At 45.1% G+C, this 24,454-nt stretch overlaps 1 protein-coding gene and 1 long non-coding RNA gene across 2 annotated transcripts; one reads left to right on the top strand and one right to left on the bottom strand.

Moving 5' to 3' along the window:
- Positions 1 to 325: 325 nt before the first annotated feature.
- On the bottom strand, positions 326 to 10,690 carry LOC135090891 (uncharacterized). The gene is made up of 7 exons (XM_063988050.1): positions 10,332 to 10,690; positions 3,422 to 3,612; positions 3,008 to 3,189; positions 2,705 to 2,887; positions 1,246 to 2,614; positions 981 to 1,125; positions 326 to 722 (listed from the first exon to the last, which is right to left on the bottom strand). The coding sequence occupies exons 1-7, from the start codon at positions 10,343 to 10,345 to the stop codon at positions 536 to 538; spliced, it is 2,271 nt and encodes a 756-aa protein (XP_063844120.1). The 5' UTR covers positions 10,346 to 10,690; the 3' UTR covers positions 326 to 535.
- LOC135090893 (uncharacterized) lies at positions 3,625 to 13,633 on the top strand. Its single transcript, XR_010262160.1, has 2 exons — positions 3,625 to 4,545; positions 12,892 to 13,633. It is a non-coding gene; the product is annotated as an uncharacterized LOC135090893 (long non-coding RNA).
- Positions 13,634 to 24,454: the final 10,821 nt, after the last annotated feature.

Consider the following 24,454-nt stretch of genomic DNA (forward strand, 5'->3'; position numbering starts at 1 on the left):
CACATTAAATAGTTGAAGGCTGTGAGTTAATATCCCATATTATAAAATTTTCTTAGGGTTGCAAGGCGTTGCTATGCTGGGCCGATTCCTAATTTGCTGGTGATGTTTTGATGATGACAGAGGACTTAGTGAAGACCTGTCCCTACACTTATCCATTTATCATTTACGTCCAGCTTAGTAATTAGTGTAGCAGCAGGAACAATAATAACAGGAGCAGCAGTGATGACAGCACTGGAAACCGTAATAGCAGAGGTTACGGCAGCAGCAGTGCGTTGTTGGTTCCGTTTTCTTCAACTATAGGGCAAACAAAAGGAAACCAAGGTAATGAAAGCTCACTTGTTCGTTTATTAGTAACACCGTATGAATGCATCGCGGACACGTGCGTAACAAAAGTGAATAATGTAAGAAAATCAGTCCGGTAGTAGTTCTGAGGCTGCCATGCATTAGGTACTAGCAGTATTCCTGAATACGCTGGTTGGCTGCTGGGGAACACCCTCGTGGCCCTTGCCGGGTCACCAAGCGCTGTGCATCGTAACTAATACACTGAAAACCTTCGCCCATATGACGCAGACCCGACCATCATCCGGCGCTGGCTCCGCTGGAGGAAAAACTTGGGTGTGTTTTTAAGCGTCGGCGTTGGCGGCGGTGTGGGCGAGGGCGTGTGCGTGGGCGTGTGCGGCGGGGTGACGCTGCGGAACCAACTGTGAGAACTCCGGCGCTCTCTGTGTGAAGAGACGGAGATATGTGATTAATTTCACGCTCCTGGAGAGAGAGAAAGTGTGTGTGTGTGTGTGTGAAGAGAGGGAGAGAGATGAGAGGCGAGAAATGTTTTTTTTTTTTTTTTTTTTTTTGTGTGTGTGTGTGTGTGTGTGTGTGTCCCCGTCCGAAAGAAGAGAGAGAGAGAGAGAGAGAGAGAGAGAGAGAGAGAGAGAGAGATGGAGATGGAGATGAAAGGGGAGAATAAGGTTGTGTGTACTTACAGTCTGACGCCGACGTCCACGGCCAGCTCGTTGAGGTGAGTGACGAAGGCCTGCGGAAGGGAAGCCGCGCTGGGCACCACTCGCCCGTCCGCCGCTAGGCCCAGCAGCGCCTCCCCACGGTAGGACGTGACGCACACAGACAACACTGGTGGAGGGTGAGATTTGGTCATGGATGGAATTGTCATGTGAGTCACACAACACACCTGACGTGTGACAGTACAGGACTGGCTAGATTAACGCGTGTACCAGGAGAATCAGGCCTTACCTGCCCCATCACAGGGGGGTCGCCAGTGGAACACGTTGACCAGGTCGTGGCCCCAGAGGCTGACTGGCTCCTGCGGTCCCGCCAGGTTAGACATGAAGACAGGGTATCGGGACGACAGTGCCCGGAAGACCGCTCCCAGCAGCGACGCCGGCAGGAAGTACGCCACGTTCCTCATGAGCCACACGGACGCCAGGTATCGCTCGGGATAGTTTCGAATCTTCTTTATTGCTTGCCGGAGCAGGCAGAGAGCGGTGGAGGGGTCGGCGGCGCCTGTGGGGAGGGCGAGGGTGACTAGACCGGGACTGTTGACCTCAGCGTCGTGACCCTCAGCCCACCGTTGGGAGTACACAGGCACCGTGCAGCTCACCTCCTCCGGCAGGGGTAGCCCCGTCACACGGAGGTAATCCCGCACGGCGCCTGCCGAAGCGGTCAGCAGTACCTCACCGAGAGTGGCGCCTGTGGCCCCGCGCACACCACGCACGGTGCTGAGGGGCACCGGATCGCTCCAGGCCACGGTGACACCATCCTGCGGCAGGCGGCCTGAGCTCCGGCGTGAGAGCCTCCTTTCGTGGTGGTACTTGGGCCAGCCGAGGAGCGGCGTGTCCCCGCGAACGATGACGGACTCTAGCACAAGTCGCGGAAGAGACACGAAGGCGCGGAGCATCCAGTACACCTCCACCGCCGCCTCCACCACCAGGCCACACTCCTCACTGGCCGCCACTCTTCGCGCCGCGAGCACCACCTCGCGGCACCGCCTCACCAGAGTGAAGGGCAGCACCAGCACCAGCACCACGCAGCGCCACCACAGCCGCAGTGTCCACAACACACAAGAGAAGGCTGCACCCTGCACGGAAAACTGTTTTAGGTGCTGACTAACATCAGCCCACAGCAGGCTGGCGCGTGCCCTCGCCCGCCTCAGCAGGGCGATGGTGAAGTACACTGCGGAACTTCCTTCAGGGAAGATTTCCGGCCCCATCTTGAGGGACGCTTGTGTAGCTTCCTCCATCAAAGATATCACTGGGAGCAGGACGGTGTTGAGCAGCCTGCGGCCTCGCAGCACCACCACGCTTTGCACGTCTGCCGCCACTTGGGTTACGCCCTCGACCACCGCGTCTTTGAGACGAGCAGTGGCGGCCGGCGCAGTGAGGAGTGATAGGCCTCGGGAGGCGGGCTCCAGCCATGGGTCAGGGTAGGCCTCCACTAACAGATCAGGCAGCGAGAGCGAGGATGCCAGAAGGTGGTGGGCGCGTGCAACCACCCAGGTCTCCCCCTCGCCGCCACTCCCTCCGTCGCAAGTCATTATGAGGGTGACGTGCCAAGGCGGCAGGTCCTTCAGCAACGGCTGACTCACCACTTCGTTCACGTACTCCTGAGGGCGAGGGAGGGACGTCAGTGGACAAGAACTCCGCGAGGAAGCTTTGCCTCAAGACTAATAGTGTAGACAGTGAGTGTGTGTTACCTGTATGTTCCTGGAGGTGAGGAGGCGACCCTGGTAGTGCATAGGCGCGAGGGTCACATGCTGGTTGAGGTCAAAGTTGTCGTGCCGCAGCCACGCTTGGTACCCGCCCGCCTTGCCCAGTCGCCGCTGCAGGTTGGGGTAAAGGAGCCGCCCACTCGCATCTCGCCGCTCCACAATATCTTCCTGCAGACATTTAGCAGTGGTCAGCCTTTCCTCCGCCCTTGCGTCACAGACATGGTGCCCTACTGACCACGCGTGTCAAAAAACGTGCCCACCCTCCCCCAGCAGCCCCGTGTGGCTCACCATTATCTTGGCCCGCATGTGCTCCAGGGTGGGTGTGCCGGATAGACACAGCAGGAGGGTGTGCACGCCTGGCCTGCTGGGCGTCTCCATGGCGCCCCGCACTGTCACGCCCGCCATCTCCTCCACACCTTTTACTGCCCATACCGCCCACGCGCCCACTGCCGCCCGCCAACACTTGATAGCTGTAGAAACAAAACAAAAAGATGCCAAAACATTTCATAATGGTAATTCATAGCATTTCTGGATGACACTCTTGACCTTTTGACTTTTCCTTTAGGACTGGCATCTGTTTTTTTTTTTTTTTTTTATTCACTTGTTGCCATCGGCCAGTGTTCCTCTTGCATTGATATAAAAAGTTGGGATTTGTCCCGAAGCAGCCCTCAGCCTTTCCCTTTTCCACAGGCAGCGACTCACCGGTGTACAGGAAGAGGAGGCCCGGCAGAAGGAAGAGGAAGACGAGGAAGCAGGTGATGGTCACCGCCAGCTTGACGAGACCCAGCCGGTCCTCCACGATGCGGGCGAGGTGGACAGTGCTCGCCCATGCGCGCAGCCCCCACGCCCACCGTCGCCCAGCTCCCCTCAGCACAGACGCCCGCCGATACTTTCTGTAAGACGTAGTAGTAGTGGTAGTGATAAAGAAAATTAGTCAGCGTTGCAGTGTGTAGTAGTGGTAGTAGTGGTGATGGTGATAGCAGTAGTAGTAGTAGTAGTGAAATGAGTCAGCGTTCCAGTGTTGAGCGTCTCATTTTGATATTGATGTCGGAATATTTGGGGGTGGCGCCTCTCGGGGGAATGTTTATTCGCCATGATCGTCTTTTAACAGTGCATTCATGTTTATTCCACGTGAGGTTAGCTGAGCACAGGTTACTCAAATCTGATCCATTCGTAAGCAACTGTCATGACCATTCTACCATCTTGGGCTAATATGTTTATCGTAGGAGTAATGAAGAGATAGTGTATTGTACATCGCTCCTTGAAATTGAATGACCGCAGTTTGGTTAAGACACTGACATATTCAGCAAAGGGAAATAATAAAAGGACACAACAGGCAGTTTTATTACAAAGGGTTTCCAACAGCAGGAGACCATTACTCTCTTATTAAGTTGATTTCACTGCACGGTATTAGAGAAAACCTAACCGGTATAAAAGAGATAAAAGGTGTTTTGTATAGATAGGCCGCGATTTCCGTCTCCTTGCGTCGTCCTGTTTTTGTGCTGTAGTCCACCGTTACTCCTGTTTGTGGGAGGAGGGTATAAATGCTTGTTGGGGTGGTTTGCTGTAGGAGGTGATGAATAGTGAAATAGTTAATCACCGGCACTAATCAAGTACACCTGGGTTCGAATCCTGGCCAAACCCGATCAGTAAGCAAGGATCAGTTGCAGCACATCCAAGTAATTAGTAGCTTAGGTGATACGAGGAGCGGCAGGTGGGGAGGTGAAGCCAAGGACGGGGCGAGGCTGACTGGGTGACGCCACGTGAGATTACATAAGTTGTACCATTCGGACCATACGATGCTCTCGAGGCGCTTAGGTGGTTAAGTAAGTGGTTGATTAAGAGTTCCTATCATTGACTCTCCGTAGGCTCGTGTTCGTGTTAATTAGGCGTGTAATATTTGCCTCTGAAGCTCGGTAATTAGTAAAGAGCAAAGAGAGAATCAGAAGTTGAGTTGTTAGTTTAAAATGTATAGTATTTACCCCCACTAAGACCCGGTGATCCCCGCAGGCGTTAGTGGAGATCTAGGTGATGGCAGTGCACGTGCTGGGTTGAGGATAACGAGAACACTCAGGACGACAGCGGTGCGTCACTTAAAGCTTTGGTGAAGTGAAGTAGCTAGCTAGTACTGGAGGTAATGGCGGTGCATGTGGTGATATAACGAGAACACCTCAGGAGGCATCAAGACACTTAACCTTCGGTATTTTATGGTAGTTCCTACCCTCATTTTGGGGACTGGTGCCTCAGGGGGCCTTTTATCTAGACTTGTGTTGCCCTTGACCGGTGCCCCTCTTACATAAAAATAATATTAAAAATAAAACAACACAGGAGAGTAGCGATGTGTCACGTAAATTTTGGATGAGATAGAATATTTAGACTTCACGTGCTGGTAATACAACGCGAGCGTCTCAGTGTAGCGATGCGTCACCTAAACTCCGATGAGGTGGAGTGGTTGGCTGGTCTCTGGTGGTCCAGCCACTAGAGAGACAGAGCAAGGTGGGCTGAGGAATGGCTACTGCGAGATGGGTAGGAATGAAGGACTCGTTCATCAGGCCGTTTCCTTCACCCCCTCCCTGCAATTTGTCACGGTTTTATTAGCGTCATTGTTTCGAAACCTTATATTCGTGGCATTAGATTAGCCTATCGATTGACTGTGCGTTTGTATGATCATGTTGCCTCTGTAAATGTAGAAAATCAGACTATTTCTGTTTATTCTATTTCCGTGTTATATTTTAAAGTCAGTGCACGATTCACTAACACTACGCCTATGTGTTGCCATATTACCTCTATTCTCGTTCACAGGTAATCTTAGTTCAATACTTAACTCAGGCTTTAAGAAAAAATAATGATAATAATAAATAATACTAAGGAACACACCATAAGCTTAACCTCAAGGCGTGGTCTCTTGGAAAGCAGGAGGAACAATTCATCAGCTCTCGTCTGTGGATCACTGGGACGAGAACTGTTAGCTTCCCATCGCTCTGATTGGCTGACTGGGAGTGTACTAAGTAGTGATTCGTGCCCGAGTGTGATTAAATGGGACGATTGCTTGTGGTCTTGTTTTGTTGAGAGAGAGAGAGAGAGACTCCCGCACGAAAGGTAATTAGTGTGTGTGTGTGTCCCACCTTGTTTGTGCGTGAGTGCGCGCGCGAGACTGTCCCCAACCTGGTCACAGATAGCCATACAGATAGGTGGAGTACTCGAGTGACAAAAACAACTTGTAATCAAAGTGAACAAAAATAGTGAGTTTGTGATACTGCCTTCATCCTCACCTACACCCCGCTCCTCCCTGCCTTCGTCACCATGCATGCCACATCATTTTGGTCAGGTTGTCCACTTTACCTTGACTTGGTGATATTTTTGACACTGTGGCACTTGAAATGGTTCTTACTTAGATAACCGTAGCTCATTAATTTTGAGACGGTGACTTGTCTATTTCTTGGTTAAAATAGTGTTTTTTTCTAAATCGTGATCTACACAATGAAGGAATTAGCAATGAAACTAATGAACTTAATTAATCTTACCCTAACATAACACTCAGATGAAAAGGCGTAAATTGTAATAATTCCACTTTCATTATTCATATATATACCTTGGTGATTACGAGGCACCTGTCACGTGCAATAATCAGTGGTGCACAGGTGTTCAGTGATAACACACTAACTCACATTCGTTTTTTGAGGAGTCAGCAAGTTACAACTGCTCATGTATAATTAATTTTCAAACGGTATCAAATTTCAAACCATCGCACCGAGTCTTCTTTTTTGTACTGTCACTTTTAACCTTCGCTTGACCTGAAGAGCAAAAAGTCATAGCAGTTTCCACCGCAGTATCGCTTGCCCCTTGGCTGCGGGTTTGCTAGACCGTGTTTGGCAGACGCTGACGGAGGGTCGCCGTGGGTCAAGAGTGTGTGATAATGATGATAGTGAGGATGAGGCCGCTGCGTCAGTCCCCCCTGCCCCTGCCATCGCCCTTCCCTTCTTTGTGTGTGTGTCAGTAGGAGGAAATAGAAGATAACTGGCCGTGTTAAGGAGGTGATAGAATATAAGAGACACTGAGGGGATAAAAATGAAGTATGTTGGTATTGTTCAAGAAATATTTACCTTTCTTTCGGTATTTTTAGTGATTTTTAGTGGGCGTTTTGCTCCTGAGTCAAACTGATGCAGGGAAATAGAAGACTCCATCCCTGCCTCATCAATAAACAAGGCCATTTGACTCTGCCTTGATAACCTGAAGTAACACTACAGCTGTCACCTCGATAGTGAACGCGAGGGCCACTGAACCGATTTGCCGAGACGTAGAGGGAGTTTCAGCGCTGTTCTGGTGCGTTGATAAGGCAGTCTGGATTTGTAGATTACGCAGTATAGCATGTTTACTTGCTTTTAGTTTTTCTTTTTGGTGTAGATTACTGTAATTTTTATCTATCTTTTATTTTCTTTTGTTTCCTTATCCTCTTCGTCTCTCATCAAAGTTACCCTTCTGTATTGAAAGAAAACGAATGTCATCAAAGAAAACTAAAGATTAAAGGGTAACTATGCTAAGTATTTTGCACCCGTTATTATTAAAATGATTCATATCACGAAGGTCCACGTAAGAGTCGCAACGCAGCCCATCATCTCAAGGAGATTATGAGACGCCTTGTTTACAACACAGTATCTCATAAAAATTTCTCTCTCTCTCTCTCTCTCTCTCTCTCTCTCTCTCTCTCTCTCTCTCTCTCTCTCTCTCTCTCTCTCGCTTATATATTTTTTTTATTACGTAAAAGAATACAAAAGGTCCATTGTAGCGATTCCTGACAGGGATAAATCTAAAGAAGACGAAATAGCTAACTAACTGTTCTCTTCCATGGTGACGTAAGAGAGGAACGAAAGAAAAAGAAAAGATTAATTTGTAGTTATCATGAATATCAAGGCTTTCAGAACACTGCCTCGCGTTGTTGTGGAATGTGACCAGGAATCCTTTATCTAATGGCACTTAATATGACCTTTTATTTACATGTGACCTTCGTGATGCTTGTGACCCTGTGTGTGTGTGTGTGTGTGTGGAAAGCGCTCAACAAACTCGTATAGATAATTCATCGCATGCTTTCTCCTCTCCATCATATCTTAAGTTTTAGAAGGAGGGAGAGGGGAGAGGAAGGGAGAGGGTGAGGGAGGAAGGAGGAAGTGAGGATGATGAGGAGGTACATGCGGGTCATGAGGGAGGGAGGGAGGGAGGAGAGGAAGAAGGCACGGCTGATGAGGGAGGGAGAGAGCGAGGGAGGAGAGGAGAGGAGAGGAGAGAAGAGGGAAGAGGAGAACATGGAGGTTAAATTACAGTCACGTGGCGTAACCTTAGTTCACCTCACCTGCCCACTCTCCCTCCCTCTCTCTCTCTCTCTCTCTCTCTCTCTCTCTCTCTCTCTCTCTCTCTCTCTCTCTCTTTCAGATTACATTATTTTTAAGTTCTTTGGCTGTTTTTTTTTTTTTTTATGATGTAAAGTCTTGTTTATTTCATTAGTTTGATAAGGTGCGAAAAAGTAAATAAAGTTTTGAGTTAAGTTAGAAATGAGTAAAGTTACAAAGGGTACATCTCAGCAACACACACACACACACACACACACCGGGGGAGGTCTCAGACAGATAAGATGTTGGTAAACAAAATATAGATTAATGCTAAGTGGGAGGCTCACTGACCCACGTAGAACACTTGAAATTCTCCACTCAGCTCACCATTACAACGAGCACAGGTTGGGAACAAGTTAACAAGACTACAAATGTCTGTTATGAATGAGTTGATCGACGGGTTGTCTTAATAGTTTCACCTTTGGCTCAGTTTATTTTATAATTATTATTTATGGAAGATTAGAAATGAGTGGATACTTAATGCCACGTGATTTGAGGTTTCTACGCAATAAGTGATACGAAAAGACATAATTCGTTTATTGCTATGTATTGATACTTCGATCATTTCTGGAGAATATTTGTCCTCTCAAAAATGAATAAATAAAAAGTTAATAAAATTATTGAAATAACTAAATCATATTAAATTAAATATTAAATTAAATTGACAAGTAAATAAGATGAAACAGATAAATGAAAATAGAAATATGAAATGAATAGACAAAGAAAATAGACAAATATATACATAAGCAAGTAAGTTGACCGTCAGGCAAACACTTCACTTCCACTCAAACATCACTTCCACTCAAGGTCGCGCAGGGAAAGAAAACGAGGCGCAACTGAGGAAGAAAGAAAACAGTATCCTTGCATTAAACTTCTTTCTTCCTACTTTCTTTTAATAATTTCGAAGGCGTGACTTTCATCCTGCTAGGAGTGACGCTGGGTGGCGCCCCCCATTCCCTCCCCTTCACTTCCCCACCAATCCCTCCTTTTCTTCCCTTTCCTCTCTCCTATCCCCTCCTTCCACTCCTTCCCTCTCCTTCCTCTCCTTCCAACCCTCCCCTTCCCTCTTTCTTCCCCATTCCCTCCCCTACACACCCGTGCCCTACCTTCCTTCCACCCAGTCGTTTCTTTCCATGAACTCCTTCCCCTCCTCTCCCTCCCTCAAATCCCCCTTGCCCCAACCTTCAAGTGTAGACACGGAGCCGAATCCACACTGTCCTCTCTCTCCGCACCTTATCGCCAGGGACCCCGGAGGTTGAACGGAATACCTAACAGAAGCAGCCAGACAGATAGAAAGGGTGCGCCTGACGCCATGCATGCTCCAAACTTGGCTCTTTGGTACAGTGCTTGCTTATCGGATCCGTAACCTACAGGTTGCGGGTTCGATCCTTGACTGGTTTTTGTTGGGTGAGTTATTGGTGTCTTTTACGTCTAGTCTGCGCAGATTTTAGTGTTGTGCGCTGTGATTCAGTTAAAGGGTTATACATATGTTAATTTAGTATATCTTCCGGCAGTGTGAAGAAGCTAAGCACACACGCACACGCACACACACACAAAGATAATACACACACAAATAGATACCACACACACACACACACACACACACACACACACACACACACACACACACACACACACACACACACACACTCTCTCTCTCTCTCTCTCTACGACATACATTGACGCCCTGCCCCTGCACACACGCTCACTCATGTCACTCAGGGCATTATCTCACCCGCTGGCTACTCTGACACACTTACGTCCTGCTTCCACCACGTACACGGTCACTCCGTCACGTGCAGCACTAACAGTTCTTACGTGGTCACTCGGGGACAGTGTATTCTTAAGATCTTAATGCAATATTGTTAACACGTGAGATTGGATATAAGTTTTGAAATACTCCTATGTGAAAATTAAAGGGGTTTATTACCGAACATATAATATTAACCAAGACTAAACTGGTTCTTCCTAAACAAATTGAACATTGATTGAACTTGAAAATTGAACATAAAACAAATTGAGAAATGTATAAATAAATTACATAAATAGATAAATAAACAGAGCGTACTCAGTTAATGCAGCACAGTTAAGATAGTCAATCACCTTAAGAAAAAAAAACACATCTAAATTGGTCCCAATTACGCTGATAGATGACAGGTGAGACAGGTACTATTAATCAAGCACTAGGTGAGATCGGAAGTCGAGTATAAATCACAGGTATGACTCACACAACACTATGCATGGCGGTGGTGTTAGCGCCCTCCGACACGTGACGCCTCTTCTTCTTCCTCTCCTCTGTGTGTTCGTCCTCTCACCATCACTTTATTCCCGGCCAGAGGGACAATGACGCAAATACTAATTAATTTTCACCTTTTCTTTACGTGATTAAGCACAGGTATGACTATAGAGGCGAATCAACTACATTTCCTGCACTTGGTTTCGTTCACTATTTCGTATCGTAAGTTTTTTTTCTGAGTGATGTTTGCGTCACTCTTCCCAGCGTGGCAGTGCGTGGCGAGTGGGCGAGGCAGGGCCGATGTTCCTCTCCCGCTGCCCCGTGTGGAGTGGTGAGTGTGAGAGCGAGGCGGTGCTCCCTTGGCTCTCTCAATCAGCAGCACTCCTCGTCCCTCTCTCCCTCACCACCCACTCCTCCCTCCTCCCCAACCCTCCACAATCTTCCTCTCCCTTTATCATCCCTATTGGCTCTTCCCTCCCATGGCCTCAACCCCCCACCTTCCCTTCCTCCTCCTCCTCCTCTTCCTATCCCTCTCCCGCCATTACCACCACCTGGCTCTCAGCTGAATGATAGCAGGGTAGAATAGAAATGATGCGTGTTTAGTGGCCTGGTGCGTTGCATGAGTGCCTGATTAGAAGGTGACGTGGAACTCTGAGGTGGGTTAAGCACAAACGACCTTCGCCAGCTCTCCCTTATCGACTGATTGAGACAAAGCAGACTGTTGTAAATACTCTTACGTCTCTGCCTCTGACTGATTTAAGACTTTGTGATGGAGTGAAATGCACCGTCTGTTTATGACATGTATTTTGAAATTGTTTGCTCTCTCACCACGACTATTTCCAAAGGCCACGGAGATGATCAGTTGGGTTCTCAAGGGTGTTTCTCCTCTTAATGATGTGGAAATTTTGTTAATGTCACTACAACGGAAAGAAAAAAAAAAAAAGAAAATTCGACTTGAGCCTTTTGAAAGTAGTGAAGATGGGGTGCAGAAGTATTTCAGAATACGGTCCTATATAAGATTAACACGAGGGTTTTTTTTTTTGTTTTTGTTTTTGTTTTCATGTATACTTATGTGGTTATGTGAACACTCACTGGTGTGTTTAATACTGATAGAAGACGTGGCTATAGATTTTAATGACAGTTAGTGATGGCCAGAGTGTTTTAGGTCGGCAGAAAACTATCTCGTCTCTAAAGAATTCTACACTTGTATTCTTAGATAGATTATGCATGAAACTTGTAAATATCTGACAGGAAATGGTTAGATTGTTGGTTTGTTACGGAAAATAGTGTTAAATATCGATTTATTACGGAAAACAGTGTTAAATATCGCGAGCAAAGTACACCGTGGCTAGGGTTACGTAGACACAGTATTTGCGTATCAGTAGCGACCTCCGAGAGACTTCGAACAGTGACGGCAAGATAACCATTCGTCCTCGTCAGAAATCTTCGTCTTCCGCACATTATCTCGTCGCCTTATCTCAAGATTAGGGATACTGTATATTATTTTCATTAAGAGGATTTATCTCAAGCAAGTACAGTTTATTGGTAATGTGAAAGCAAAGTATGTAATGATTATAATTAAAGTATACTTCACTCGTTAGAAAGTAATAGGTTATATTCACTGGTAACGTAAATAAAAATGTTCCTTGCCATTATCCACAATATCTTCTTTAAGTAGTTAAACACTTTGATAAAGTTCATAATCACTTAATAAGGTATTGCATAAATATATCAGGTGACAGGTGCCGTGGACAGGTGTGTTTGCAATGAGGCATAGACAGACCCGAAGCACAGCCAAGTGAAGCAGACAGGAAGGGATCCAAGCACAGACAGGAAATAAAAGAAGTGTCTATAAAAAGCCTCCACGCCTATAAATAACCTGTTGTCTCGTAACATAAACCTTTATCTTGACTTTCCACCGCCATGTTGCATCACGCCTCACGTTGCAAGACACGGTACACGCAGGCACACTCAGGCACACACACACACATCCTTGTCTGCTTAGGTGGAATATAATCTCATTACATGGACTTCAAGCTTCGTGTTAACTAATGCTTTTGTGGGACTGAAGATTGTGTTGTATATGTATGTGGGACTGAAGATTGTGTTGCATTTCATGATGTGGGACTAAAGATTGTGTTGCATTTAATGATGTGGGACTGAAGATTGTGTTGTATGTGGGACTAAAGATTGTGTTGTATGTGGGACTAAAGATTGTGTTGTATGTGGGACTGAAGATTGAGTTGTACTCGTATGTGTATGTGGGACTGAAGATTGTGTTGTATGTGGGACTGAAGATTGTGGTGTATGTGGGACTGAAGATTGTGGTGTATGTGGGATTGAAGACTAATGCTGTATATACCAAGTGATTTATCTGAAGCTATGCAAAGGGATACAGATGTGAATATAGATATAGAGGATGATGCCATTATGTAGAGGAGTTTATTAATAAGATACACCGCTGGTTTCCACACGAGGGATTCCCTGGCAACCTCGCAGACTATGAATATACATTAAAACTTTTACTTATAATCAACTTGACCACTTTGCAGGCTCCGGGCAGACCTCATCACCGCGGCCCCGTGCTCGCGGCGCCACGCTGAGCAAAATATGCTAATTGCGCTAAACGTGACCTTCCCTCCACTCCCCTCCCCCGTGATGGTCTGCTGACGAAGTGGTGCAGCATCTACAGTCTGAAGTGTTGTAAGTAGTTCTCTAATGTGTATTATGTGTGGAAGGTGACTTATGTTGAGTTATTTAAGTGTTTGGGTGATTTTTTTTTTTTTTTTTTATGGTGATCCTCATTTACTTAGCTTGATGAATTTCTACTAATGTTAACAATTTTGTAATTTCTTATTAAGGGAGATGCACACAGCAGGGGGAGGGGCGCGTCGAGACCAACACATTTCATCCTCAACGGCAAGAACAACGACGGTCGCTGTGCTGGTTGTAGTGAACGTGATAGCAGCAGCAGCAGCAGCAGCAGCATGCCATCGATAAACCGACGATAAGCTATTCTTGCCTTAAAAATTTGTTTTTAAGATAAACTTCTTGCTCGGGAAAACCATGAACAGGGCAGGCTGAGAATTGTACAAGTTTAATTAAAAGGCAAGTTGCACCAGGAAGCTCGTGTCAGTGACAGTATACACACACACAAATGGAGCCTCTGTACTGGGAGCGTTTAGCTGCTGCTTAAACCTTTACAGTTTTTGATACGTTCTATTTATCTAGCCTTTCGGGCACGAAGCTTACAAAATGGGTTTTTATTTTTTTCCAATACATTATAAGATGCCCTATGCCCTTTGATCACCTTGGATCTCATGACTCTGGATACCGACAGGTGTGGCCAGACAGCGTGACACGAAGCACCAGCAGAGAATCTGGAGCAGCCTCCAGACAAGAGGGGAAGAAAGGCCACGCAGCAGTGATGGGGCGCCTGTAATGAGGCAGCATACCCCTCAGGCTGCAGGTATGTGTTGAGCCCTCGGCTCGTATGTTACTGTTGCTTTAGGTAGTTACTAATTTAATTTGTCGTTGCTCATGCCACAGGGGTGTTGTTATCTTCAGTGCGTCTGCAAAATCAACTCCGCATCTTAATTATATAAATCTAGTGATGGTGTATGATAGTATTGCTGCTGGTGTTGGAGTGATTGGTCGTAGTGGTTAAATGAAATGTAGTGGTCAAAAGAAAAATAATTTAGTGTGTGTGTGAAACATCTGTGCAGACCTTCACTTCCACAAGTGTGTGGATTGCGTGAAATATTTGAATTTAATGCCACTTCTTTCTGGTGCACGAGTAAAGATATTATTCCCTACCACACTCTCCAGCAAGGCGCCACGTCTGTCTGTGTGTTCAGTATTCGAGACGCTGCGGCAGGAATCCAATAATACGAAGGACGGATTCCAGTAAAGTAATTGGAAGTTAATACAGGATATGAAGACGCCGCGTTCCACAATCAATGCAGCGACATCTCAGGCACCTAATTACCAACACAAGCAGACGCGTAGCCAGGCAGGGAAACACGAAGGCCGTGAAATGCATTTACTGCAACACCAAGCACGGTGTTGACATTTACCTTAAAATCTATTCATAATATGCTGCATCCATACACTCCAAGGTAACGCAGGCGCATATCTTAATACCAAATACCAATCACTTTCCATAGCCTGTTTTATATAATAATAATACTGTATATGTAGAGAGGCAGAACCGAGAAGGCCACGCAACTCTTAACAAACTTAAACCGTAAGCAGAGCGCTGATTTTGTTGCTGCCATATATACTACTCACAGCTCCGTGGCTTTCACTACTACTTTTAGTACGGAGCATTTAGTGTTTTACCTCGTCTTCATTTGTTATTTTATAAATCTGAAGACATCTCATAAATAAATAAATAAATAAATAAATAAATATCAGTGAACTCCTCGCCTACGTTGCCACCAAACACGTGGCCGGCACCCCTGCCGCGCCTCAGCCTTGGTGCTGGAACACGCTGCTGCCTCACAGTTCAGTGACATTCATTGTCACTGTAACTGTCATTGGTAACCAATGATTATAACACACTAACATAAATAAATTGAGGCGGCAGCGTCGCGGCAAGGCTGTGTAACTGTCACGTATAAATGACGCCAACGTGGCGATGCATTCATTAAGGACACGTTTCGTTTATTAATTCCTGATTTCCGAAGACCGAATTTCAATAATGCAGTTTTGTTTATTCTGTCTTTGATTACAAAACAGAAAATGTCCCAACTACGTACGACCTAATACAAATTTTAGAGCATATATGAGGCATCGTTTTTCGCGTCGCGTGTCTTCCATACAAACCAGTAATCTAATGACGGTCTGGCACAACTTGTTTGACGTTGTCCCCCAATTCAGGCACTACTGTACATTATTGCCAAGTGCATTTGTTTCATTAAGGAGTTTTTTACTCTTGGCCTTTAACGCGAAGCTGAGTAGACACTTGGACAGGGGAAGGTGTTACGTGACGTAGTTGTGACGTGGGAGGAAGGGAGGGAGAGGTGGTGGAGTGAAACACGTGGCAACTACATCTCGTAACACTTTCTCCCTGTCAGAATGTCCTCCTCGGCTTCTGCCACCTTTTGCTTTAAAAGCAAAGATCCTTGAGGGAACACGGTGCCATAAATTTGGGGACGGTGTCATCAAACAAGCTGTGCCAAACAAAATGTCATATTGATCCCCACCTGTTTGGATACACAAGCTCTGCAATGATTACTAGTAGATATAGAAAAGCGTAGTAAAAACGATGAAAAACCACGATCATACATGGCAGCAGCCAATCAGACTGAGCTTACAGGTGGTTAGAACCTCTACTCAACAATCATCAATAATAAAAGCATCGTCCCTCCCTGAGGGATATACACCGTCTTGTGACCTCACATAAGAAGCCCGTTCTTTAATGTCCCAGAAGACTATCATCAACATGCTCCGGCAGAGACTCGGAGTAGCTGAAGGCTGTGTTGCATCTCGCTATTACTCACACCGCTGTTCTCTCTAATAACAGATGTGATACCCAGCTGTCTGGATAACATAATCGCCAAAACCTTAATTTCATGCTTAGCAACAATGAATTTTTTTGCAGACATAATGAGTCTTCATTAAGTATTATATACAGTACAGCTCCAGCCACGTTCGGCTTTCGGACCATTCGGACAAATATCTGCTTTCACGCGGAATGTCTTTTTTCATCAGCATTTTTAAATAGTCATGGCACGATGCAAGAGTGCAAATATGTGCTATACCAGAACAAGGTTATGCAGTATAATTATTTTCTTTGTGATATGAAAAGCATGTCGAATACTTGTCCGAATGGTGACCGTGGCTTGGACTTTGATGTCTACGAAAATTCGAAAATTTCACTGTTGGCATGTATATAACGACTGATGTTGAATTGCATGTGACGTTGTATAGTCCAAACAGTCAGTATCTGATGATAAACACCACACTGGTCGAGCACAGCTTCCAGCCAATGAGAGTTTCGGATTGCTGCCATCATACCTGAGCCAAGTTTCCACGTGTTAGTCAATATAGTTAGCACATCAATACAGGCGGGAAAAACTACGAAAATCAAGTCAATGAATGGTCAGTCATAAAAGGTGTGTCCAAACTATCGAGCATGCCCGACGGGCAAACAGTGATACCAGATCACAATGAGTAATGAGAATGAGGGTTGATGACGTCAGAAGCGGGAAAACCACAGGCAGGGATCTGGCAACAAACAGTACTACCAGATGTAGCTGAGCCCTGTACAATATCTACTCCTTCACCGGGAAAAGACTGGCGGGCAAAGTTGTAAACTGATGAGTGGTGTCAAATACTGGTTCATGGTTGTTTCACTGACCCTGCTAAGGAGTCGGGTGCGGCACTTGTCTCACCATGCCGAACACAGTCGAGAGGAAGAAAATAGCCTTGTGTGGGATAATTCTTGGATTGTATATAAAAAAGAAAAAAACAAGCCAGAGCTCATAGGCGTGTGTGGTGCAAGGACTGGTTGAGGAAAAGAGGAGAGTTGGGAAGTCATGCAACTATATATCGCGGGATCTGGTATCACTGTTTGCCCGTCGAGCATGCTCGATAGTGTGGACACAAGGTACCTTAAGTCTCTGTCTGTATCCAAATATGCCCCACCACAGACCCACAGCAGGGGTAATTTTTTTTTTTTTTTTTACAGTTTCACGACAGACAGACAGATCTAACATCTCCGCCATTAATCTCGTGTTTCTTCACAAGTGGCGCCAGACTTCGCATTTCCATCCAGCGCCAAATCGCAGCACGTTGATCTTGCGGGCGTTCGAAAGGAATGATGGACGGCCAGGACGGCCCGGCGCGCCACGAGGCATCAGCAGATCCGGTCAGGCGGGCACACAGGACGCCACTTGATGTGTCCACTTCATATGTTTATCCTCTCCCAGTGAAGCGAACATCTCATCTGCAAAAGTAAGGTTATATCAGTTGACTTTAATGAAATATAGGTGCAGCATCTCCCAACACGATCAGATATAGGTACAGTAGATCCCAAAACTACCTTTAAAAAATAAGTGGTCTACAGTCTGACGCAATGGACGATATTATTTGACACGTTTGATGATTGTGGTGGCAACAGTTGGCAATCCTGCACACTAGGGATGGTTGCCGTGTATTATGGGAAATAGATCGGCATATCAATAATTCAGCATCACGTCAAACCACGCATACCAACCTTACCGACGTGACACGTGATCAGGCAGCAGTTTCATCTCATTATGCCACAGATCGCACCACACTTTAAAGATTTTGGGGTTTGGGAGATACTGTTTGTGGTTATTACGTCACTTATGTGGTTATTACGTCATGTTTGCTGTGTGTGCTGGGGCGGTGAAGAGGAGTGTGTGGGATGGGTGCGTTAAAGACAACAGGTTCATGTAAATCGTGTTTCCATCGTGTTTAGGCGCAGCAGAACCTGATAAGCAAAGGGCAACACATTATGCGAGGCTGAGATACGAGTAAAAATATTAAGTTAGTAATAAAAAAAAAATTTAAAAAATGTTAATAGGAAAAAATGAGAAAACTAGATAATATGATTCCAAGACCCCAGTGATAACTATAATACCCTGTGATGTATGCATGTATTGCTCAACACGGCTGCTTAACTGTCGGGGGTTATTATTTGTGCAGTACAGAATTTTAACCCAGAGAGGAGTGAAGTCAACTAGTTTTACTTCTGCTTCTATATAATTTACGATGCATTTTTTTTTTTTTTGTTAATCCTGTCTGTACGAAGCCTCATAATAACAATAATAAATAATAATGATAGCAGCAGCAGCACCCACAGCAACAACAACAACAGTCTTATAACAAAGATGCATGGATATCATTTCTCTTCAAGTTTGGGCTCAAAGTTGCGCCATTCGTTGAGGTCAAAGTTTAAAACGAGGCTGCCGCGCGTCGTGGAGGGGGAAGGAAAGCAGCAATGAAGACGACCACGTTATTATAAATGCACGTGCTCGTTATAATGTCTTGAAACAACAACAATGGCGGACGACTACGGCTGAATTTACCTAAGTGCCCCAGGAAAACAATACGTAGCGCAGAGATGAATCCAGAGATGAACCCGAATCCATAATACATGAAGGCAAAGCTTGGCAATCTGCATGTTGATCTAGCGTGTGTGTGCTGCAGAAAACAACATGTAATTACAAACATCCGGCCAGCCACACTCGCCTCGCTTCGCCTCGCCAGCACCAAATCAACGCACCTGTCACTTTAATCACTTCAATTTCAGCCCCTTTGTGCGTGTGAGTGAGTGTACTGCTTATCTTGCTTCTTATCGCTTTTTTTTGTTTTGCTTTTTCCGGTTTCCCTGCTGTTGCTTTTTTTTTCTCTCTCTCTCTTTCTACTATTCCTCTTGTCATCTTATTTTCTCTTTCTTCTCTTCTTCTGTTATGTTCGTTTTCTCTTCCTCCTTCCCTTTTCTTTCCTTTTAGTGTCCTCTCCTCTTCCTCTTCTACACTTCCCCTTCATCTTCACCAGCTAGCTTCACAACCATCACTGAAAGGTAAAAAAAATGTACATTATTGTGTTTTCTTTCCATATGAAGGGCGACTGTAGTGTTCTCTCTCCAGAGGTTAAGGTGACAGAGAAACGGGCTGCAGGGAAAGAACTGTCTTAACTATTTTATTGGGATTTCGACTGAAGGTGTTGTTTCTTCCTCATTTCAGTCTGACTTTCCCTGCACCTCTCCCACTCACTTGTCTATATTTTGTACGGTGCTTTTTTTTTTTTCCAAGTGCAAAGAAATCTAATCCGACTTCGATATGCTTTTACTTATTTTCTGTGCATACATGTACTACATATTTATAGCAGTGGTTTACTAAAAAAAAGTTTATTCTACAGTTCCTATAGTGCAAATAAAACTATACATGTCAGGGTTTTTTTTTTCTACAGTGTAAAAGAATTGGAAATAGAAAGGAAGAGAAAGAAAGTATATTTTTATTTTTCTATGGTGCACAGTATATATAACTATAGTAGCGGTGTAGTTTGTTCCACTTTTCTGCGGTGCAAATAATAAACTATACAGATTATTTTACTTTTACGATAGTGCAAAGACAAACTACAGTGATTTGGACCGCTCTGCCTTCTCTACACTTAAAAACAAAGAACAACGACAAACAAAACTACAAAGAACGACAACAGATTACAATGATTCAGACACCCACTTTCTCTCTACAGTTCAAAAAGACACTACAAAAGGATATTCAGTTAATCTCTTACCTACCTTGCAAACACAACACAGTGCCTCATGTCCCCACGCCAAGTGTCGTGTTAGATAAGCCGGCATCAGGCACACAGGAGGGGACACGAGCCAGAGAGCCAGAGTGGAGTGCTCCCCGGAATGGACAACATGATCAGCTATGAATCTGCGCCAAAGGTTAATCTGGACCTGGAATCGCGTATCCAGGAAGCGTGTCCTCAGCTATGCGTTACCCGCCCGTGGAATTGTGCAGTCACCACTTCTGGTATGCGGACCCCGGCAGTGGGAGTCCCTCAGCGCCACGGCGGTCTATTGTGTTTGTCCAGTCCTCAACACACCCTGAAACTTAATTAACCCTTTAGCTGATAATGACACTGACACCCGCTTATTGAGTGACTATTTGACTTTTACTGTAATTAAATAAAACTGCAGGTACTTAAAGATTTGAATTACTCCATTACTCTTTTTTTCTGCCAGTGTTGTCTTTGACAAGCACATTCTAAAGTTTATGTTGATGAGTTTATTAAGCTGAGGGAGAAACTGCAGCAGTCAATGGTATTAGTTTCAAGCACCAAAGCAACAGTTGGGTTATCTGACGCTAAAAAATGGTGACTCTTGACAAGGAGGAAAACAGGGCGATGCGAGGTGTGGCTGTCAGGGACATGTAAAGAAAGGTACCGTGTTGCTCTGAAGGTGTTGATTTCCAGTATGTGTGTTTTGTGTTGCGTGTGTTTCCTGGAGAAGCAACACAGTCTGTCATTCCTCCTCCTGCCCCTCCTAGCGTGTGTGTGCGTGTGTTTCCTGAAGAAGAAACACACCTTCCTTCCTTTTCCTAGTTTGTGTGTTCTTGTGTATTCTCAAATAGAGACACCTTAGTCCTTCTCCTTCCTCCTCCTCCCTTCCTTCTCTTCCCACTCCTTCACTTCCTCCTCCCTTCCTTCTCCTTCTAGTGTGTGTGTTTTATGAAGAAGCAGCACGTCCTCCTCCTCTTCCACATCCTCCTCCTCCGTGTGTGCGCGTGTGTGTGTGTGTGTGTGTGTGTCCCATCCTCCTCCTCCTCCTCCTCCTCCTCCTCCTCCGTGTGTGTGTGTGTCGTGTGTTTTATGGAGAAGAAACACCTTTCTCCTCCAGGTAGCCGTGCGTGTTGTGTGAATCCTGAAGGACACACGCATCTCCTCCTCCTCCCAGTACCATTCTCCTCCTCCTCCTCCCAGTACCACCATCACCTTTATCCTCTTCCTTCCTTCTAGTTCCATAACCTCCCTTCTCATTCCCTTCTAGTAATATCATCATCATCATCCTCTTTTCTTTTCTTCCTTCCAGAGCCATCATCTTCCTTCTCCTTTCCATCTAGTATACCACCATCTTACTCTTCCTCTTCCTCCTCCTCCCATTACCACCATCGTGTCTTGGTCCTCACTCTCTCAGGAGATGTTCAGGTCCCAAGGGAAGGTAATCAATACATTCCGATGGCTGCGTGTGCCTGACGTGGTGGTGACGAGCTTCCCGCCTTCCTGCCCCCATCGCTGCCTCCTCCCACCGCCTCTACTCTTCCAAGACGTCCGTAGTTAAGCGTCGCTGCTTCTGCTTCCACCCCGACTACTTTCAAAAGGCTCTAGTTGAAGGTACACGTGTTTCCAAAGGTGTTTTTTTTCTGGTTCTAGTGACAGATTAACAAGATTTATATATCTTTAATTGGAGAAAGACTCTTGAGAAATAGGCTTATCATCTCTGTGAGCTTTGAAAATAGTCGTGGTGAGAGCAAAGCGTTTCCGAATACCGGCCTTTGTCGTCACAGTTCATCATTGGAGTTCATCGTGATTGTTCGTCGTTAGTCTTCCTCGTTACTGTTCATGGTCGCAGTTCACGGCAGGACATCTCAGCTGGTCATGGTGTTCAAAAGTTCACAGCCTGGAAGGAAAACAACCGACTTTATTGATTGGTTTGTTGACGTGATTCACAAGGATGTTAAGTTTGTTTTCCACTGAACCTCGTATAATTTGTTCATAAAATTATTCAGATTTTTTTTTTTTTTTTTTTGAGTACCGAATTACTTTGCTTAAACTAAATAAATTCTGCTAGAACTCTTTGGGATTTTCAGTGTATTTCACCAATTAAGCACATTATTATTATTATTATTATTACTACTACCAGCAGTACCACCCCACTACCACCACCAAGGGTAACAAAATTACAATAATGAAAAGAAAACTACAATACTAAAAAAAAAAAAAAAAGCCCATTGAGTTGCTGGTGCCCGAAGAGTCAAAAAGCGGTTGCCAAAAATTAAAGGATAAAACAACAAACACTCCAACACGAGAGTTACTTGACAAAACTAGGTCATTTCTTCTGCACCTCTGGGATTTTTTGCAGATTTCACCGGTAAGTACGATCATTATTACCACTATCACCATTATTACCATTACTACCACTACCACCCATTACTACTACAACCACCACCACTACAACACCAAGAGTCTTGCCACGTGACGAAAATGCCGAGTGTAAGTAAGGAAATAAGTTAGCTGTTCTGTGTTGTATCTTTTCAATAAACAATTTTCCATTAATTACATGAATGGCAAAGTTCTCCCTTCCCTGAGGCGGCGTGACAAATCTCTCCCTGGAAATTCTGGCAAAAATTTTACACTTTTTGCCCCGTAAACTTTGTAATGGCGTTAACTTTTTTTTCCTTCACAGAGAGAGAGAGAGAGAGAGAGAGAGAGAGAGAGAGAGAGAGAGAGAGAGAGAGAGAGAGAGAGAGACCCTGAGGAGAATATTTGAGTTAGTGCCTCATGTAGCGTGGAAGAAAATGGTGAGGCCTAACTAAAATTTTATAGAAAACTTGCCTACAGCGATGGATGAAGAAAGGAGGAGGAAGAGGAGAAAAGAAGATAGCGGTGTATGAAGGAGGAGAAGGATGAGGAAGGGGACAGAAGAATAAGTAATGTATGAAGAAAGGAGAATGAAGACGAGGAGGAGGAGGAAAGGAGGAGAAAAAGAGTAAGTAATCTAGATATGAAGAAAGAAGGAAGACGTGGAAGAAGAGGAAGGAGAAAAGATATATAAATAAAGAAGGAAAACAGAAAAGTGAGATAAGAGGAGGAGGAGGAGAAAGAAAAAGTGAAGGAAGAAAAGAGAGGAAATCAAAAGTGAAAAAGAAAAAAACAAGTATTGATACAAATATCAAATCTCATACTTAACTACACATATTTATAACCTCACATGCTTATAAAACTCCACAACGCCATTTCACTCACCGATCTACACCACTTAGGTCAATCTCAACCCAGAAACAGTGAAAACCAAACCATTCAAACACGAGATTAATAAGACACCACATTTTTTTTTTTATCTTCCACCGTACCCTTTCAGTCATCAACCGACATCACTCACTCACAACCCAAAGACACTAAAACCAAAACACTTCACACGACAAAAGTAATAAGAAAACAAGCCATTCTAGCAGCACAAAATAAACACGTAAAGACACCACACCTTTATATTCTCCAATCACCAACCAGCATCACTCACTCACGCAGTCACTCCATCACAACACAGAGACACTGAAAATTAAAACATTCGAGGACAAAAGCAACACGCAAGCCACACCGTTTGAAAGGGAGAAAAATAACTTCGTAAAGACACCACTTTTATAATATTCCCCAAGCACCAATCACCAATCGACATCACTCACTCACTCACAACCCAGACACGCTGAAAACCAAACCATTCCAGCAGGGAAAGACTGAGAAAAAGTGACACGCTGCCACACTCTATCTAACTCCCTTTTCTTACCTTGAAGAGGACTCGAGGGCACTTCACCTGGCCACCTTAGTAAGAGAGAGCTTCCCCCCTTCAGGTAAATAAAAAGAGAGACCTCCATCACCACAACCAAGGCCACGAAGAATGAAAAAAAAAAAAGTCAAACTTGAAAAAAAACACTTCTTTTACTCAACAACTCGCAGGCTCGGGTCTCCGTAATGCAATTTATTCATTTGGTGGCGACGGAGCGACGGTTGAGGGAGCAGCGCCCCCTAATGCTGCCGTGGCGAATGTGAGGAGGAAGAGGAAAAGGAGGAAGAGGAGGAAGAGGAGGGGGTAGGAAATGGAGGGGGTAGGAAATGGAAGGAGTGGAGGGAAAGGTGCATATGAGGAAGGAAATAATGACTGACAGGAGGAGGAGGAGGAGGAGAAATAGTATAGAAGGAAGCAGATGCAGGAGAAAGGAAGGGATACGAAGAGAAGGAGGTGGTGGTGGAAGGAGGTGGAGATGGAGGTGAAAACTGAAAGGTGGAAGGAAAGACGTATATGACAAAGGGAATAATGACTGACAGGAGAAAGAGGGAGTAGGAGGAGGAGGAGGAGGAGGAGGAGGAGGAGGAGGAGGAGGAGGAGGAGGGAGGGAAATGTCAATAGGAAGAAATTAATGCAGGAGAAATGATGGAAGACTAATACAAATAAGAGGAATAATGACAAATGACTGAAGAGAATTAGAATTAGAAGGGTAATAGGAGAAAACAGAAAAGCTGAAAGAGAAACGAAGACGAAATGGAGGAAGGAGATGGCAGGGGAGGGAGGGAGGAGGAGAAGGATAATGTGTTTACCGTGTGCCTGTCTGTCAGCGGGCCCGCATCGCTGCTCCCTCTCGTTAAGGCGAACTAACGAAGCGGGAAGAGTGACATTGCACCTCTTACTCAGACGAGGGATCTTAACTCCTTGATTGGCAAAAGACAACTCCACAACTCCACAGTGTGTGTGTGTGTGTGTGTGTGTGTGTGTGTGTGTGTGTGTGTGTGTGTGTGTGTGTGTGTGTGTGTGTGTGTGTGTGTGTGTGTGTGTGTGCAAGAGAGACTGAGAACATT

The sequence above is a fragment of the Scylla paramamosain genome, chromosome 36 (assembly GCF_035594125.1).
Source record: "Scylla paramamosain isolate STU-SP2022 chromosome 36, ASM3559412v1, whole genome shotgun sequence".
Classification (NCBI taxonomy): domain Eukaryota; kingdom Metazoa; phylum Arthropoda; class Malacostraca; order Decapoda; family Portunidae; genus Scylla; species Scylla paramamosain.